General features: G+C 38.8%; 1 protein-coding gene across 6 annotated transcripts in view; it reads right to left on the bottom strand.

Annotated features, from left to right (window-relative positions):
- TENM2 (teneurin transmembrane protein 2) overlaps positions 1-20,390 on the bottom strand; it is a gene marked incomplete at its 5' end in the record, with an annotated part of 543,931 nt that overhangs the window by 157,376 nt on the left and 366,165 nt on the right. For all 6 annotated transcript variants that reach the window (XM_082489861.1, XM_082489862.1, XM_082489863.1 and 3 more), the window contains one exon: positions 15,536-15,774. In XM_082489861.1, coding sequence (XP_082345987.1) covers positions 15,536-15,774 — 239 coding nt within the window. The remainder of the gene's footprint in view (positions 1-15,535; positions 15,775-20,390) is intronic.

The following is a 20,390-nucleotide window of genomic DNA, read 5'->3' as shown; positions in this document are numbered from 1 at the left end:
GTGTTGGGAGAGTCTAGATTTAGTGTTCAGAAAAGCTTACGTATGCTATACTAAAATTTATACAAAACATTGCACTGCAACTACAGCCAACCCTATAACGATAGGTCTGAGTCACATTTCTCATTATAAAAGACTATGATTTTATAATTCATTATCAGTACTAGATTACTACAAAATATTAAACTGTGAATATATTAAACTGAGATACTGTGAATTTCACCAAAGAAAATAAAAGTATTTCCAGTTACTGCCTCATTTTTTTTGTAAACTTCTTCCCTGCAGCAGAAAAGCCTACACAAGCTATGATTAATTTTCCCATTCCTAACTTTACTTACATATGCATTTCCAACAGACTTCAGAATGATACACATGGAATATTTTCAAGAATGGGCCAAGGGTAAATTCTGACAAATACATAAACTAAGCAAGCTAAAAATAGGGGAAAAATTTTCATGGTTTCTGTCAATTTGCAGTAAGATTAGTCATTTTAGTACAGCACAAAAGATTACCTACATATGACTCAAGTACATCTAGGAACACAACAAAAAGCAGGTGAAAGAAATCAGTAAAATATATATGTAGAAATCAGTTTAATTTGTAGATACCTATACACAGAAACACAAACAATAAGCAAACTAGAGACATGTATAATATAATTCTGTCTACTACAAATTTGGCCTTTTCATAATCTGCAGCCCAACCTCTATTACAAGCTTGCCATTTCAATCCAGACCTTTGACGTCCAAGAAAACGCTTTAGGGAAAAACTCTGTTTATATTTAGGAAATGCTTTAAAAGGTAAAACTATCATAGAATAATATTATCTTTATCTTACCAGACTAGCCAGAGAGTTCAAACGGAAATGGCATTTTATACTAAGCAATAATGTCTCGATTTGTAAGTGGCATGCAGGGCATCCATATGACTGAAAACCAGGGATAATGATTCCAGGATTTCCAGTTCCGGAGTTGACAAAGGGGATATTTTCATGAAGGTGACACACATGGGTTTCAAAGGCCTCCTCCAGTCCACAACTGGCACCGGTAAGTAGCATGACTTACTAAAGACTGAACACATGTGGCACACCGCATGTGCATATTGACCGAAATTGTATTTAACAAAAGATATCCCAGCAAAAGAAGGCTGGAAAAAGCTCCACAGCCCTACAGTCACTTCAAGTGAGGAAAAAGCATCGAGGATTTTGCGTTTTCTTTCAGCCAAGGACATGACAGTGTTTAAATTTCCAGCCATGGGAAACAAAAATTCACCTTCTTCAATACAACTCTATGCCTTGGTCTTTATCCACAAGTACTCGCGTGCCTAACCACTATGATGGAGACTAGCTGAACAGTGACTGCTTAAAAGGATCAACTTACTTTCAAAGCCTGTCTCCTGCCCTCTGATCAAATCAAGTAAATTTTTCATCTGAAGATTTTCATGAGCAACCTTACTGAGCAAGGTAAAAGACTGAATTACTGCCACCTCCAAACCCCTGTACCTTACCCTTGGCATTTGATGCCAGTTTTGCCTTGCGAGAAATACAGAAGTCTTTTGTCTCTGAAAACAAAGAGTTGGGGTCACGCAGTAAAACTGAGTAAGGAAACTTGCAAATTTTGGCTAAAAGCATTCACGCAGAAACTTACTGGTGATCCGCTGTGTTCAGTAATCTACCCACGTGCCAAACCCCTGAGTACTGAACTTAGGAAACTGCTTTGTACAACCCCCCAAAAATATGGACAATTCTAGAGTCATGACTGTACTAAAGAAAAAGCAAGGTGTGCAATACATGCAACTGTTACCTCTTTTGCAAACTGCTCTGGGATTGTCAGAGTATACAAGCTGTAGCAGGCGGCAGAAGCTGTTAATGGAGAGCATTTAAAACAAAATCTGCTGAAAGTATGTAAAGGATAGCTGACGGCCAAAAAAAAAAAAATTAATCTGGGCATTAAGAGAACTAGAATTCCTAAGGTTTGGGCCTGAGCTTTCTGCTAGGAAAAGCTAAGAACTGCGCTCAGGATAAGGCTCCATACTCAACCGGTAAAAAAATAGGATGGATTTTATGAAGTTAGTCCAAGGCAATGTGCTGCCCCTTCCCTGAGAAACGACTGAGTGCACACTGGTCACAGGTACAGGGCAAAGGCAGCCACCATGTGAACCGACAGCCCAAGGTCGGGGACACAGAGCTGTCAGTGCCTGGCAGGGGAGGATTTGCAGCACAAATCCACAACCTCCAGTTCACTCTTTTCTTGTGTCCCTGGGACCCCCAAAAAAGACAGTGCCAGAAGGAGCCCAGGGACTGCACGGATTGTTCTAGCGGGCTACACCTGCCCAAGGAGCTAAACCACTCAGCTGTGCCGTACTAGTCCTTAGGAAAACACTCCTCTACTGACACTAGCTACTAAAAGGTCTCCTACTTCTGACTCAAGTTGAAATGCAGGCTGGGACGTGGATACCTTTGAAACTGGTATCCAGGGATTCTGAAAAGGTGCATTCCATACTAAGTATCTGTTCCTCAAATCATGGAAACCACAGTCAAAACTGTGTATTTTCAAATGCACACACAGTTGAAGCAAAGAAAATTCCCACTCTTGCAGTTTACCTGTTGTGTATCTAGTTTTCCAGGAGTTTCAAATCAATGTTAAGCAAATTGCACTGTGTTTAAAAGCCTTTTTCCATTCTAGCTGTTTACAGTTTTCTACTGGTAAATACGGGAGAAAAGATGTGTGACTTATGAATGCTCACTATCAAAAGTCAAACAACATATTAAACCAATACTTCATAGCTTGGTGAAATAGAGTTAAGCAGACTGTCTTCACAGTGATTTTTATAGAAAATGCATAGATTTTTGACAGGAAAAAAAAAAATCTAAAGATGAAGATGAAGATAACTGTGTGTATTAGAAGTTGTTAAACCTTTATTTGCCCTAAAGCAAAAGATGAAACACTTTCTGTCAGAAATCTATATAAAATGTAAAAGAAGAGATGAAAATCACAGCTTTTCAACCTCAGTAGCTTCCCTTTACAAATATTCTAAAATGAGACTGAGTGAAACCCTTCACCAAACTACATCTGAAGACCAACACTATTTCCAGGCTCTCTGTTAATACGAGAGCGGGTAGTGCTGATCAAATGACAGAAACCCAATCAAATAGCAAGATGCATCTTGCTGTTTTCTTGAATGTCTATAAATTCACCGCTTTCAGTAACACACTTCCTTAGCCGCAGGCCTAATTGGCGGCAGTTGCCCGTGGCTTCTTAGGCAATTGCAATGACCCAGGCTGTGCAAGCAAATAAGTCCCTGAACTGACTAAGGACCGTCAGAACGACAGAAGAAAAAATCAGCTAAGAGAGCACATCAGCAGCTGTATGTGCATCCTCAGGTGGTACTCAAGGAGAATGTACATTTTAATTTGCAGTCCATTTGCTGCAAAAGGATAGAAGTTTAAGATATGGCACAGAGTACAATGTGGCATTCCAAGCAAAGAAAAGAAAAGCAACTTTTCTGTATTTCTGAGAACAAATAGCTGTCTCTACCATTACATCATTGTTTTACTATTACCAGCTAATACAACAGCAGACAGAAAGCGCAGCTGAGGTCCACAGAATATTTGGCATTTCTGGCCCAAGCATAATCCCTCATGTAATGAAAAACCTATTTCTATTTCTGCATCCTCGCTACTCTTCATACTGAAGAGGCTTGCGTCTGTCTCCCATTTATTGAAGCTTATTCTTCATCTAGACAGCCAGGTCTGGTTTGTATTAGAAATTAGGTTTTAAATCACTATTTTTCTATTATTTATTTTAGGATCTTCAGGAAGCCTCCAGAGGTGCAGAAAAATTCTTCTTGTGAAAAAGACCCTAATACTCTTAATGTACCAAGCCCAAAATCCCTGACTCATGTTACAGAACTTTGACGTTTTTAAGGTTCAAAATAAATTTTGGTTATTAATACAGTAACATTATTTTAAGAGTTAAAATGACATAAAAATGTCCAAAAAAAAGAGTTAAGAACTCCCTAAGCAAGAGTAAGACTAATCAGATCCCCAAGCTTTTCTTAATGAGCAGGCTCCATCCGTTTTGGGCTCTTCCATCTTCTTTTCTCATGTGGTTGAGGTTTTGCATTTCAGTGATTAATGGAGTCTCAAGATGTAGAAGGGGAGATATATATATATATATATATATATAAGGAAAGAAACAACAGGTGAAAAACTTTTGGCTCAATAAATCTTATGGGCCTAAATTGCATCTCCTTTCTCTTTGTGCTCTCTGCTGCCTTGTGGCCAGTTTTAACACGATTCTCTATTTTTAGGTCCCAGCTCTGCACCACATTCTTATAAACGTGCACAGTTCCCTTCTATGACATGAGCATAATAACCCATTACTGTGAGGTAAATGTGACCATGATGTTGCATTGCCTTTCTCTGGTAACTGTTAGTCTGCCTGCTGGGAAACTGTTTAACTTCTGTTTCACTCTAAAGTATTTTGCATTTACCACAGACCAGCAGAGATGTCGCAAGTTCACACCTGCCCTTGTATTGCCTTGGGATACTTGCTATGTACTCCTGACATTTTTCCAGTATCTATTAATTTTCTCGGCTTATCAAGCACTGTTTTCCTCTCATTTAAAGGCTTTTAATAACTGACCACAGAAATCATCTAACAACAGTATATTCTGACAGAACAAGAATATCCTTTCTTCTGCAAAAAAACCATTACCGTCATAACTCCAATTCAATCAAGACCGATTCCGACTGAATCGGAGCAAAACTTGAGATTGCTGACAAACCACATGCCTTGGATCAAACCAGCTGCCCTAGAATTACACAGGGGTTTCATGGTTTCCATATTTAGGAGTCACGGCTGTAGCACAAAGTTCCTGATTTAAAATTGAAATTTTCTAACTTTGTTCTTCTGACTACCCAGAATTATTTCAGCTACATTGCCAAACCTTTTGATAGGAGCGGGGTTGGCTTTGCACTTGTTCTTGGTACAATTGTGCTAAAGTTGGTTTATGTGGCCAAATTGGGATATTGAGAACCAGCAGTTCATGCCTGGCCTCCTGCTGAAGTAGACACAGATAATGACAATATCGGTAGACACTGATAATTCAGTGATAGGACGAGGGGTAATGGCTTCAAACTGGAAGAGGGGAGATTTAGAATAGATATCAGGAAGAAATTTTTCACTTGAGGGTGGTGAGCCCCTGGCGCAGGTCGCCCAGAGAAGCTGTGGCTGCCCCATCCCTGGAGGTGTTCAAGGCCAGGTTGGACGGGGCTTGAAGCAACCCGGGCTGGTGGGAGGTGTCCCTGCCCAGGGCAGGGGGATTGGAATGAGATGATCTTTAAGCTCCCTTCCAACCCAAACCGTTCTATGATTCTATATAATACTTCAGCCTCTGATGACTACATTTGTTACATGCAGTCATCTGCACCTCACAGAAAGTAGGAAGTCTCTTGCAGGAGGAATGAATAAACTGAAAGGAGACGATGCAAATATAAAATATATAAAACATAACGGCAAAAATAGTGCAGTACATTCGGATTTAAACAAAACAACTGTTAACATACAGGTACAGGCAGCATATATGCAATAGACGGACTGACCTTTCAACGAGTCTTGTCTCATCCAGGTCAATTCCTGCAAGGCAAATTAAGTGCCGCAGAAACAGGGTACCCCTTCTCATCCGGCATATGGGGAACCTACTCCGCCACACTGCCACTGGAATGCGAAAACATCTTCTGTTCCGTGGCTTTCCTCAGAAAGTATTTAGTAAGAAAAACGTTGGAAGAAATCAGCTGATCAACCAACCAGCAAATTAAAAAAAGCTTAAAATTAAATTAACCGCAGCACTGTTATGTATTACGTATATTACCTTTTAAAAATTGAACACGACACGGAGTGATAAATCTGGACATCTCAGAGAAGAAAACAAACTAAACCCAGAGCATATTTAAAGTTTTAGGTAAGGTCCTGTAAGATCAACATAAGAGAACAAAAAGCTTTTCCATTCAGGAACTACATTAATACAAATGCTTGTCTTTTCTAGCAATTATTTAGTAATAGCCAAGATAAAGACACTAATAGTGTCTAATAATCACACAGTGGGACTTCAGAGCGATTCTCTCATTATCAAATCTGCTCAACATACAAGTCAAAACATGATTTTTCTAACCAACTACATTCTTCATTTTGGCATTGTAATTCAAGCTTCTGGTGTCAGAAAGAATTATGAGAAATGAAGCAGGATAGAATTCCCTGAATATTAAGAAAGTATATATGCATGAGTCAAAGAAGGAGCCTCCCCTTCCTACACCCGTACTCTATTAAATAAAATAGGCTTTGGCTCACCCATACCCATAATGGTCAAACTCTGTTGTGGAAAAGAAACATTCACTCATACTAAGGGAAAGGACAACATGTCTTAGAGTTCAGCACTCATCATTATTCAGGCAAAAATGCCTCAAATCCCTAGAAATGGCAATAACTCCATGCAGTGGTACAAACTGGGGACTGACTGGCTGGGGAGCAGCTCTGTGGGAAAGGCACATGGGATCCTGGTGGATAGAGCGCCAAACATAAGCCAGCAACATGCCCTGGCAGCAACGTCGGCCAGCAGTATCCTGGGCTGTGGGAACAGAAGCATGGCCAGGAGATTGGGAGAGATGATTACGCCCATCTGCTCTACACTCATTAGTCTGCTTCTAGGATGCCTGCATCCAGTTTTGGGCCTCCCAATACAAGAAAGATGCCAAGAAACCAGAGCAAGTCCAGGGGAGGCTGCTGGGATGGCTGCGGGTTGGAGAACTTGCCTTGAGAGGAGGGGCTGAGGGAACTGGGTTTGTCTAGCCTGGGGAAGAGATGGCTATGGGGGCTTAAAAGCAGCCTGCCAATACCTACAGGTCATCAAGAAGATATAGCTGGCTCTTCACGCTGGTATATGGTAAGAACATGAGAGACAAAGGGTATACATTGAAACAAGGCTCAACTTGGGTATGAGAAAATACTTTTTCCCAATGAGGACAGTCAAGCAGTGGAACAGGTTCCCTGATCTTTGTCCTTGGAGGTCTTCAAGACCAGACTGGACTTCAGAGATGAACCAGGTTTGAGCAGAAGATTGGACTAGAGACCTCCAGAGGTCCCTTCCAACCTGAATTATGCTATAACCTTGTAAACCTAATCTGGAGTGTAAAATTTGTCCCAGGGATCAGATAGGTTGCCATGGAAGATGCTATTTTCCCTGATTATAACTACAAGACTATTATCTGAAGAATTAATAACAAGGCACTATATAACGTGTATACGGCGTGCTTGGTATTCAAACTCACTGACCTTGGCAAGCCAATGACTTTATTACTGGACATATAGAACATATAGGGTGGCTGGGATTTTTTTGTATCTGCGTAGTGAAGTGACCAGGGAGCTTAAAGTATGATGCAGCAAGACTACATGGAATTAAAGCCTGAATAAGCAAATGCTGAAATGAACCTAAAAACCGTTTCTTAAATTAAAACAGTTTTTTAAATTACTGAAAGGAGGTAATTTCACCACATTATATTATATGGTGAGTAAAGGTTTCTGTCATTTCATAGCGATGTGTGATTTCTCTTCCCACTGTGCAACTTATTTTGCTCCATGATTTCTGTAGTCTGCTACCCTGTCTTATTATTTTCACAACTCGAATTTAATTCCTATTTTTATATTTTGTCTTCCTGCAAGTTCCTTGAATATTCCTTGAACATTCTCTTGTCTCTTTAGTACACTTAAATATTTTTTATTTGTGGTGGGGTTTTTTCATGGCTTTCATAATAGTGTTGTAAGAGCTACATTAGCCACACTTACAAAATCCACGTCACATCTTACAGTCTTCTATCACCCCATTGAGCAATAGTTATATTCTTAAAGGCAAACATGTACTTCTACACTTGAATAAAAACTGTAAGTGTGCTAAGTGCAAAACACCAAAATGAGTTAACAAAGCAGCACAGCAACAAATAATGCATATAAATTAATCCATAAATGATCAACTGGTGATCTCAATATAAATAGCTGCTAACAGAGGAATGTTTCCCTAGGGCGAAATGAGACAGTTTACACTGATACTGAACATTGACTTTTCAGAGAGAATGACCACATGTTTATTCGATAGGTATCTCTGACTCGGCATTATATTAGCAAAATGTAATCTTCAATATCCCTTCTGCTCACCCTTCCCCTGAAAAATGGTCTCATCTCAGTATGTTGGGCTAGGTTATAAAGCACATCTCACTAAAGTATCTCAAAGCTTTTTCATCATTTTTTTCCCCCTGACTTACTGCGAGACTTGTTCTGCATCTACTTATCTCTTCTATCTCTTTGCCCTCACAAGACTTCATACCTGTAAGTCTGGGATTAAATCCTACACTACTAAAAAATTTCATAATATTCAGTATTTGCACCGATGAGAGTGAGAACAGGCTCCGTTCCACAGCCATTACAAAACCCAGGATATTTTCTAGTTTGTGCATGGTAGGCCAACAACAGAGCATATGAACCACAGCATGTGCTTCACAATTGAGGAAAAAAAAGCCAAAAAAAAAAGCAAGCATGTCAGAGGAAGACATTCTTGCAGATTTGAGCAGAAAAAGCCAAAGCCAGTACTGTATAAATAATAACTGTATTACTAAACTACTAATTTTAAACACCGTCTACCTAAAATTTCCAGGTTAGCCATTGCTATCCTATTACATCACACTGCTCATTTTTGTGACGCTAACCTCTACCGCATCACGTGCATTGAGTTGTGCAGCATCAGGTAGTGGAGCGAGCATCAGCTAGGCAGTTACAGTACTTTATTCAAGCTCACAGCAATATATCTTAACAGCTTCTGGGGAGCACTACCAGCATCTGTGAAAAATGTTTTCTCGGACCCATCCTAGATTGTGTTGTGCAATACGCATTAAAACACAAACAAACATGTGCCCCCCCAAACCCAACCCCAGTAACACGCAACAGAAAACATCCTCTCGGTCTCCTGTTTCTTGCCAAGGTTTCAGAGTATGTTTGTTCGACTCGGTAGCTAAGCAGAACGGGGTTTCAATGTGCACGTTTCAAAGTGCACGTGATAGCACTTTGTGAGTTACGGCAACATTAGTCTTACTCTAGTTTTCAAGTGCTGAGGTTTACTGTGTGAAAATCCTCAACAAAGAGAAAGAGAACGAAGCGGCTGATGAGACTGCCCCCTCACCCTGCAAGGTAGCTGCTTCCATTATCGCCCACATCTCTGCTAGGCAAAACAATCGGTACACTGACAGAACAAATCTGTAGATCAAGGTTTTATTTTTGACTCGGGAAAAGCAGAGGCAAACTATACCCAAGTAATTCCACATGAAAATCCTCCTGTTCTTTGTGGCATTATGTGTAACCAGCAGCTGGAGTGTTTTGTCTCTAGGAAAATTCTCTCCTTCACCTAACAAATCTCTCACACCTTTGGACTGTGAAAAAGAACTCTTGCTAGGCTAGAAAGCCACATCTAACCTTCCTGGAGCCAGGCTCCATGATTCCCAGCACGGAGTTGTCTTATGGAATGGGGCCAGATGCTTTTCCATGAAAGGCTCAAAGCCTCTCCTCTCAGAGGTAGCATCAGATAAGCTTCCCGAGCTGCTACTACTCTTTTCTCTCTCAGATTGACTGATATCAGTCAATAAGAATCACTGTATGTGTGACATTTAGAATATGACAGGCATATTCTAAAATTTAATTATTGCCCCTTAAATGACACCTATTTTCAATGCAAATTTAAGAAGAGAACCTTCTGTCATCAGCTAATCTTGCAAGATGCAGAGCTCCCTCGCTCTACATTGATTTCAAGTGAATCTGATAGCAGTGACTGGCAGCCAGATGACCTCTGCCTCGGAGGTTTCAGCTTTGCATCATTTTCCCTTTTTTCAGCCTTGGTTTCCAAAACGTCGAGTACATTTGATTTCAGTGAAGGCTGGACGAGACAAAGTCAGTGGTTTTGTGACTCTACAAGTGAAAAACAACAAATGCAGCCTAAGAAACCAAATGAAACGGAGGCTGCCATTCGTCAAAAAAACTCAGAGAGAGAGAAAAAAATCAATTGATATATAAGATAGCCACCTGAGCAACCTGCTTTGATGAATCTTGATCTGTGGAATCAAGGTCAAAAAGACAAGCGGACTTATGAGTGAAAGAAATTACAAATATGAATAAACAAGAAACTTCACACAAGCACTCACAATAGCAAGTATCTGACTAATTTTGGGAAGAAAATAATTCAAGTTGATATCTACACCAGAAGAATACAATTTTATGCAAACTGTGGTATGTACACATTTGATGCAGAGTAAAGATGGGACTTCTACTTCCAGGTCTAATTTTTTCAGAAACCACAATTTTTATTGTCTGACTGTCACAGAAACAAATTACTACTTTTGTGAGTAAAAGAGGAATAAGCAAATAAATTAACCATTTATTTGCCTATAGGTCTTTTATCCTTAAAACACCTACTATGGTGCTTTCTAATTGCAAGAAATTCACCAAAATATTTGTTCTATGCACAGCTATTTTTCAGGCTCTAATTTTAAATATATATAGGGAATAATAATAATAATAATAAAGGCATTTTCATTTGCTTAACTGTCAGACCTTTGGCAATTCAGCCCTTTCTATAGCACAGAAATGAATATATTATTATAAGTTTAAGCAGAAAACTGAAACTTATCTTAAACCTCATGTGTCTTTAAGGCTAAAGAACTAGGATAATGGGTAATAACATTTTCATGTGCAACATACGCACTAAAGATGTAGTGCAAGCATGCTATTCTCATAATTTCTTTCTGTCATTTTCCTTTTTTCCCCTGTATCTTCTTGCACATGATAGGAGTAGATAAAATAGCATCAATACTCTAAAAGTTATCAGTATGATCCTCAAGATACTATTTTCAAGTGGAGCATCTTTAAACCCATTGTAGCTTTTAAATTCCACAGGAAATAACAGGTTTGGGGTTTTTTTTTTCCAAAGGAAAAGTCTAACTACTTTAAATTACCACATTTTAAACGTTCTGACATGTTGGTGGTCAGATGTTCTTCGATGCTCAAATTTAGATTGGCAGAAATCAGAGCAGTGTAGGGGCTTACAAAAATGTGGTATTTAAGTTTGGCAGCAATTACTTTGTGAAAAACACAAGGTGACTCTTTTTCCTCTCCTTCTTTCTTCTTTTTTATATTTTTTCCCCCTCCAAGTTTGGCATTAATCTAAAGAGATAAAAACTAATTTAACATGACAAATGCTTTCATCACTCCCTTAACCTCTGAAGTGAACGCTCTGACAAAGACAGTATGTGTGGTATATGCTTTCCTTTTGACACTTTATAAATTACTTTCTTGTAACTGGGTTTTACCACCAGTCCAATACCTTCAGGATGTCTTAATCTGAATGGCCGGTTCTACATTCTTCATATGTCACCCCAGGATAACAGGAATAACTCCTGGGCTTTGTGAAGTGACCTATGTCTCAGACAGGATTGTGGGACAATTTTATTTACCTGTTGCATACTGGAATTCACCAAAACGTTGTGCAATACCACCAACTTACACTGCATTTAATTACATCTGGCTACTGAAGAAACAGGGAGAAGTGGTAAACCTGGCTTTAAACAAGCAGACAACATTCTGTATACCATGTAAGGAAAAAGTTAACTGAAGTGAATTTTTCCTATTCTCTGCGATTAAAAATAGCATAACAGCCATAGAAGCATCTTAAAATGTTCCTTTTCATAGAAATTATCTGAATTTTTTTTGCCTCTGTCTGTTCCTTTAACAAAAACACACAAAGTTGCCTGATTTATTTTCAACCTGATGAATCCGATGTGTGCCAAAGTCTCTGCAGAAACTCCACCAGGGTAAGGGAATTCAGGTATAGAACGGTATGTCTAACATGGCCAACTGTACATACACAAAACCAAACGTATTTTGCACATACATGTGCCATATCGCAGCAGACCAGTGCCACGCAGACCTGCAGAATTTTTTCCCAGGAATAAGTCAGGACAAGTTGCAGAGGAAGATTTAGGAAAACTCGGATAACAAAGGAAGAGCCTATTTAAACAGCCGAACTTCAATGGCACTTTATGATGTAAACCATCAATCCACATGCATCTTAAAAAAGAAAATAAAAACCAAAGATTCCTTCTAACAAGATATATTGTCATTATTTTGACAAACGTTTAACTTCTTAAAATCTCAGTAGTATCTTTATTTAACAACAATTATGTAGCGTGGCAAAACGTTCCAAAGGTTATTATGCACTATGCATTTATTTTTTAAAGCTTTAAACATACTACCTTTTCATTTCATTAACTGCATTTTCATTTGTGTGTTATCAGAAAGGCAATAGGAATGCTTGAATAATCATCATGTTCTTTTTGCTCATCTCTTTAAATCACCCATCATTAGAAATTTTTTCATGCCACCCCTGATCTTTGGCAGTCCTCTGAAAGTCCCACCTTTACACCTGTAGACAGCACTTTTTCAATGACTTACCCGTATCAATTCCCCGCTCTCTTTTATTCTAGGACAATTTATTTAGAACTCCTGAAGACTATGAGAACTTCAAAGTACTATTTCAATATAATTTACCTCATATCTGCCAGCATTGCCTTTTTCATTTAGTCCTGCAATAGTCTTGATTAGCATTGATATGATCACCTTCACAAAGCCTAGATATATTGACAAACCTAAGTAGCAGAACCATTTGCTGCAAATTTTGATGACTTTTACCATAACTATTACTTTTAGCTGATGTAACCTGGTGATATAACCTCTGCTACGGTGGAGAGCAAGAAGTTTTCTTTGTGTACATGTATGGCAGAAACACATTACCAGCACCTTTAAAGACTCTCCTGCGCTTGAAGTTCCGACAGCAAAATACATCAGGAGGAGTTACCGCAAAATGGAGTACTGTCCTTCCTCCTGCGCATCTTTGGGGAACTTACCATTTCTCTTCATCCCAAGACTGCCAGCTCTCCTGGTAGATTAACAGCTCTCGCTTTCCCACTGTCTCAATGATTAGGACAGAATTGAGATTTTGGTGTGGTCTGAACATTGTTCTGGTCACCCGTTTTGAAAACAGAAAAACATTTTTCCTCCTGACAAGAGCAAGACAGAGTTATTTTGTCTTCACAGCAGTTCAGGGGTTAGCAGGTCAGGAGCTCCAAAAGAGCTGCAGAAGAGTGGGACAGCTGGCATTCTGCATTGCTGCTCTTTCCCTGGGAGAGAGAGTTTTCCCAGGACTCATGTTCTGCCCGTACTTGGGAGAAGGTAACCCTCCAGAGAACTGCAGAACAAGGAAAGGTTCCTAAGTTTCTTTACAACAAGGAGATGATTTAACACCTTAAGTATCAAGCACCTTAAATCATACCATTGGAGGACAGCAAGTCCCAGCATTTGGATGGGTGGATTAGCTTATAGCTGATGGTCTTGCACCTGCTCTTTGTCATGTGGAATGAACTGTATGAGTTTTTGCTGAGAGTGAGGGAATTAAATTAATGAATGGACTAAAGCACATCCCTTTTACCTTTCTGTTGTTCTCACGCACTTAAGGCAATGTGACTTCTTTTTTGTTTTCTTTCCTTTTCTCTCTTTTCCACCATTTTCCATTACGATCACAGTGGATCCATCAAATTTAATCACAGGATTAATTGCAGATATTTTCTGGTTTTGAGAGCTACTCTTCAAGATACTTATTCTTTACTGTGCAAGGCATGAAGCTTGTTAGGTAACTTCTCATTATTTAATCCTCGAGCCAACATTCTCTTCCTAAAACCTGTTTTCTTATGTTCACTAGCCAACCCTATTGCACCCATCGTTCTTTAGTCAGGAAAGACGACCTCAAAAACTTCTGTCAAAACACATCGCTTATGTCATTACTTGAAATGATAGATCATTCATCAATTATTAAGAGTCAACGCATTGCCTTACATTCTCTCATCTTAGACAGTATATGAAAGTGTATAAAGCAATAACCATGTAGCAAAGCTTTGCTTTAGATTACAGTAACCTAAATACCACGGAAAAACACATTTCATAATCCATCACTTCAGAGTTATACACATGATTAAAATATTCAACTAGCAGTATATCATTTCCCACATGCATAATCACTCAAACAGAGAGCTGTTGTATGATAACTGTCAGGTTCAATAAATCATGTGCTCTCCAATCTTTTTATTTATATCTCAAACTAAGCCTGTTACTCTTCTGAGGTGAGAGGTATAGAAAGATGGTTAGCTCTGTAGTATTGAGCATGCTGGGATATAGGCCTGGCCTACAGAGACAGCAGCAATAAAGTAACCAGGCTGCTCTCTCTTACTACTGTATACATTAATTACATATGGAATGGGGTTTCCTTAGAAAACAGTATCTATCCCGTTGAGTCAGATTATATGGGATCCAAAAAAAACACAACAAACCAACCCCCAAAAAACCAAAAGAAAATCTTTCTCTTCAAATGGAGAGAATAGGGAGAAATTTCAGTACATCTCTATAGGTCTTTTGAGCACTATATATCAGAATAGTTCCAGAGATGAATTAAAAAACACACAGAATAGGTATGGAAAGTATTAACAGAAAATATCAACAAGCTACCACAATTTTGTCATTTACTCAGAGAAGCTAGAGAGTTTGTGCAGCACGTCATTCTTATCAATGTATTGTCGAAGGCACTGTAAAAGGTACAAAACACAGAGCTATAGTTTGTGTGGACACTCAGAAAAACTTCCAGAACAACAGAGAATGAAGGGGATACCGGGGGGAGCAGGGGGAATCAGAAGTGAATTAAATTAAGAAAGACAAAATAACAGAAGCATGTGAAAAAAATCCCGAAAGACCACAGACCAAATGACCACACCATGTCCTCAGTATTAATACATTAATCACAGGAAATAAGCACAACATTTAGAGTTTCCTTTCTATATTTTTGCTTACAAAATACTAAGGATGTGTGGAATATGGAAAACGACAGCACACAAAATGGAACTATCTAGTTAGATCTAACACCACCAGGAATTTAGGCACACCGACAGATATAGACTGAGACATATTAATCAACATGATTTTGTGTCTTATATCTAAAGGCAGCATGCGATGGTAATGTTTGACTTCAAATGCCTGTAGCTTCTGTTACTTACACGGATCCACCACCAACCACAATTTTTTCCAAATATTTTTAAAAATATGGTAGTACATCAAAAAATCATTATATCACCCTCTCTTTGAACCATCTATGAGAGATGTGTATCCAACACCTAAAGCTAACATTGCACATCGAGAACTCTGGATCAATTTCTTGCTTCCACTGCTCTTATGACAGCAAACAGGACTTGAACATTTTATTTTTCTGCATTATTTAGTATAAGGAATAATAATTTTCTTTGCTCACGAAGAACACAAATTTGTGAAACAGACTGACCGCCTTTTTATCTGCTGAATTTTCCTTTGCTGACTTAGCCGTGTGATTTGACAGAGAAAACACAGCCTTACCTATGAAATATGCTAGCAGGATGGCGAGCAGGACTGCAGCAGCAATTGCAGATAAAGCAGCACACTTCCAGCTACAATACTTGGAGGGTTTTTTCAGCTTGAATGCATTCCTGGAGAACGTATTTCTAGGTAACAGCCTGGGAGGTGGAGTATAAACTGTTCCTGAGGTCAATGGGTAACCAGGGGAAGAACTACTGAACAGCGGAGTAGTTCCAGAAGATGTCTTAAACAAGAAATGCCTGAAAAACAGAAAATGGAACATAGTTGAAAATGGCAAGTCCCGCAGTTAAGAAAGAGTATCTCCTACTCTGATTCCACTCCAGCTGCTATAACGTGTTCAATTCAACTAAGAAGAAAAAGGATTTTGTATGAAGAAATACGGAGATGAAAATTCTCATAGTCTTTTTGCTACCAGAGCTTAACAACTGTCACTAAAACACAGGGTTCAGGATATCTTCTGTCATGATAATTGCTTAATCCTTTCTGTAATTAGACGCAACTTGACCAGACACTAGCTATAACTCCGGCATGACCGATGAAGTGTCTTTGAGTACCAGGTGAGACTGCACCTGCAGGAAGTGCGAGCAGTCTAGTTACAAAGCTCATATGCAGAAGCGACATCACTATCAATTCCTTTTGGCCTGTGTTTGATCAGGGCAAAGCAACTACTTCCACTACAAAATACCTGTAATGTATATTAATATAACAGAATGCTTAATTTCACAAGAAAACATCCTTTCTGAGTTCACGGGTTTACGTGATTTCCCTGCGAAATCCACTACCCAACAAATATTCTAAGACAAAAAAATTATGAGTCTCATTAACAGTCTTGGCAAAAGCTGCCAGCAAAAAACCATTAAGAACATATTGAGCAAAACCCATAGTCCTGTAACAAAAGATCTTGCCAGAATTAGAATTAACCATTATTTTTTTTAATGGTACACAGATTTTGTTTGAACAACTAAGACAATCACCAAAAGCACATGACTCGCCAAAAAAAAAAAGGAACTTCAACCGCCCATACATTTATTACAAAGAAAATAAGGGACAAAATATATTACTTAACAAAATCTCAGAAAACACTGCTAACATGTTCCAGAGAGAGGAAACAGAGAAAGCAAACTAGGAGACTTGCTTCTCTAGATTAACTGCTCACAGTCAGGAAGGACTGACTGCAGGCACGTTCCCCGTGAATGATGAAAAGAGAAGCACAGAATAAAGGCAGCGGTCTTCAGGAAGGCCACTTGTTTTGAGACAAAAGAGCTTTGAAGATCCGAAGATCCGTTCCATACCCTATCCCTTCACAGCTCTGAAAAACAAGTGCTCCTTGGAATCAGTGAGAATGAAGATACTCAGTAGTCTCCAAACGCAGCAAAACCATAGCCTAAAATAACGCAAGTCTTACTTCAGATGTAAAAATGTTTAACATTTTTATTGAGATCAGAATGCAGTATGTCACTCTCCAGCCACCCGTTAGAGCTTTGAAATCAGTACCAGTTACTGTTTATTACAAACAATGACTTGGAAGTTTGAAGCTGAAAGGTGTTTCCCAAGTACGGTTTCCAACCCATCACCACGCATGTGCATACTTCCAAGAGCAGAGTTTACTGCACACTTACCATACAGAATAACTCAAGTGATTGTAAAGTGTATTAAAGCATTTGTTTTGAAATGAAACCCAGAGCATAATAAATTGCATGGAATTTGCATACAGGTAGAAGACAATAAAAGGAAGGCTGGCCAGGTTTCCCAGTTTGATGATTAAACATTCATATTTGAAGACAGTCTCTGAAAATATGGTCTTTTTTTTCTGCAGTCATTAATAAACTCTATTAATGACCATGAAAAATCAGTTAGTTTGACACTTCCTCTGTTATTTTATTTTTTTAACCCCAAGTGACCTCGTGCATCCCCTACAACAGTGATCAAAATTTAGTTTGTTTTAGAAAATACTTCAGTCACCTAAAATAGTTGTAGTATTCACTGTTGTAACTTTTTCTTTATGCTTTGGAAACACTGCAGCAAAAACTTCAGACACACAAGTACACAATCAGAAGTGGCTTTCAAAGCCTACTACTATCTCAAGCAGATTAATTCTGTGTTTTGGGTTTCGTTTTTTTTTTTTTTTTTTTTTTTAAATGCAGTATTTGCAAAACAAAGAAAGAAGTAGAGTGAAACAGCAATATCCTAACCAGTTACTTAATAGAAACATTTGTCATTTTTTGCAAATGAAGTTGCCCTTCCTTTTTGTTATCAGTGAGGCTCATTAGATGTTAGAATTGCTTCTTTTCTGCACGTTGTACATGATCTATGAGAAAACACAGTAAAGGCAAATGCTAAAAGGGTTTCCCCCTCAAAATCACCCATCCTTTTAAATTAAAAAACACTCCTTCCAGTTACGAGAAAGCAAGAAATAATGAAAGTCTGATTTCAGGAACACTTCATTTTAAATGTTTCTTTACTTTGCAACAATTCAATTAAAATATCTGTTGGGAAAATGATGTTATCAGGCTGGCTGTGTTACGCTAGATCTGTTGACACTTCTGTTCCTTTTGCCTGGTTAAAACCTGATTAACACCTTCTGCTTGCTCTCCAGTGTTGGGAACACAGTATCGGTTCCATAACAGGAACCAGGGATGGCAGTGACATGGAGCATGAGGAGGGAAGGAAGGATGGAAGGAAGAGAGATCTGGTGAGACAAAGGCAGGTAGGAAGGCTCCTCTCTCATTTGGGCTGACTCCGCATCTGCTGCAGCCCAGGACCCCCTTCTCCTCCTACATCGTCACGGCATGAGCGGCCCTTTGAGCCTTGGACCGGAGGGTCTACAACAAACTGTTCTTACAATTCTTTCCTTTTTCCAGCCCAAAAGCAGATCTCTCAGAATCAAACTGGCAATTGGAGTCCTTGGCACTGTCTTTATCTAAAATGTCAAGGTTTTTAAACCCGGGAATTTTACATCCTCTTTAGCTGAGAAGGCAGCTACAGTACCTACAGAAATTTTAATATAAAGCATTGTTAAAGTAAACTCAGATATATAATGAAACTCTGCTCCCATTAAACTTGAATTAATGAATATCTAGATATGTTTTAATAGAACATGTCAATCATATACTGTTTCATGTGAGAAGAAAAAAAAGCAGAAGAGAAAAATAGTTTCACTGTGATTCACTTTGAGATACATAAAGTATATGGAGAAAACCAAAATACATGCAAACATGATCTCTATTATATTGTTAAAACTGATCAGAACTTGATAGAAGCAAAAACGGCCGATTGAAATGGATATGTGGAACAGTGTCATTGTCAAACGAAAGAAGAAAAAATATCATTGGATAAGCTCCGAATTCTGTCACACCTGCGAGTCCTACCCATGTATTTTGAAAGCTGAAAGTTCATTGCCTCCGTATGAGGATATCTGACAAAGTGGCAGTCATTAGAAGATAGAACACAATCTTAAAGTACAGACGTTCTGCCTTCAAAAGTTTTACAAAGACTTTTAACTAAAGGTATGTTAACTACCCACCAAGCCCTTTTGGAAAATTGGCACTGCACTCAGAAGCTGGAGGCCGGATTAGCCGAAATACCTTAAGCGACAATAAAGCACAGCAGAAAGACTGAGAACATAAGGGACAAAATACTTGGCCCCCCAGAGTTTTAACTCTAGATTCAGCTACTAATGGAAATAAATTGACTTGTCTGAACTCTATCCCTAAACCCAATGATCTATAGCTATATTTTTATGTGGGATTTGACATGCTCTGGTACAACCAATTGTCTGTGGGCCCAAGCTGCACAGAGAGAACACCAGCATTTATCAACATTAATTACAGTCTCACAGCGGTAAGACCGGGAGGGTATTGTACAATGACTGCTTATGAAAAGAAATGATCTTATTTGTACCCAATCATTAATTACAAATACATTCCATATTAGAATTAAAAAACCTGTATATTCTCTATCTTACCTATTCACCTATACTGTTAAGATAAGGACATTTTCTACCTCACAATCGGCATTAATAATTTGATTTAGATTGGGACTAAATTCCTATTTTGAAAACACGGGAGCAAATTTGCTAAGTCTCAGCCCAGTCTCCCTAATTTCTGTGCATCGTGAAGCACTGGAAAATCACGAAATATGATTGTCGGTATACAATGATTCAGTAATTTAAGCATCCATGAAAGCTATGGACGGAGCTTGCACGCTGCTCAGAGAACACGAGTTAACCCTTTAGCTCACTCGGCGCTCTCCTCTGCTGCTCTGCAGCTTTGGGGGCTGTAAGACGCACCCCTCTCTGGCTTAAGCACGTGTGCTGCTGATGTGCTGGATCACAGACGGGGACCTCGTCCCTGATGCCAGGAGAAAGGTGACAGCTACGAAAGTTGAGCTTGCAAGGGGACGTTCGTCCGCAGTTCTGGGGACTAATGGTAAATGGAAAAAGCTATATTTTGCTTTCTTCATTAATTCAGAGCTTTCTATAGCATTTATTTTCCCACAGGTCAAAAGGACCTCTGGTGCTCAGGGAATAAGCGGTCTGACAGACACCGTATTAACTTCCATATTCTTTGAGAGAACAATCTGGGCTTTTTTTCCCTCCTATCTGGCCACATTGTCATGGCAGCACACTGCAAGAATCAGTTGAGGAAAAAAAAAAATGGGTTTTGTGATGAAAAACTGTAATAGAAAGGAAGAACAAGATACCTTCTAACATAAATTGCTTCTTTCCCTCCTCATACTATCCTAAGCTTATTCTGTATGAAAAAAGAAATACAGAGAGCTGTAATGCTTAAATTGTCTTTTCTCATAGTTTTTTTTATAGGTTTTTAATAGTAATTAATCAATAGAAAAGATACAT

This window comes from Vanellus vanellus (genome assembly GCF_965231255.1).
Source record: "Vanellus vanellus genome assembly, chromosome: 13".
In the NCBI taxonomy this organism is placed as follows: Eukaryota; Metazoa; Chordata; class Aves; order Charadriiformes; family Charadriidae; genus Vanellus; species Vanellus vanellus.
Note: the sequence above shows the minus strand (reverse complement) of the source record. Positions and strands in the feature narration are given on the sequence as shown.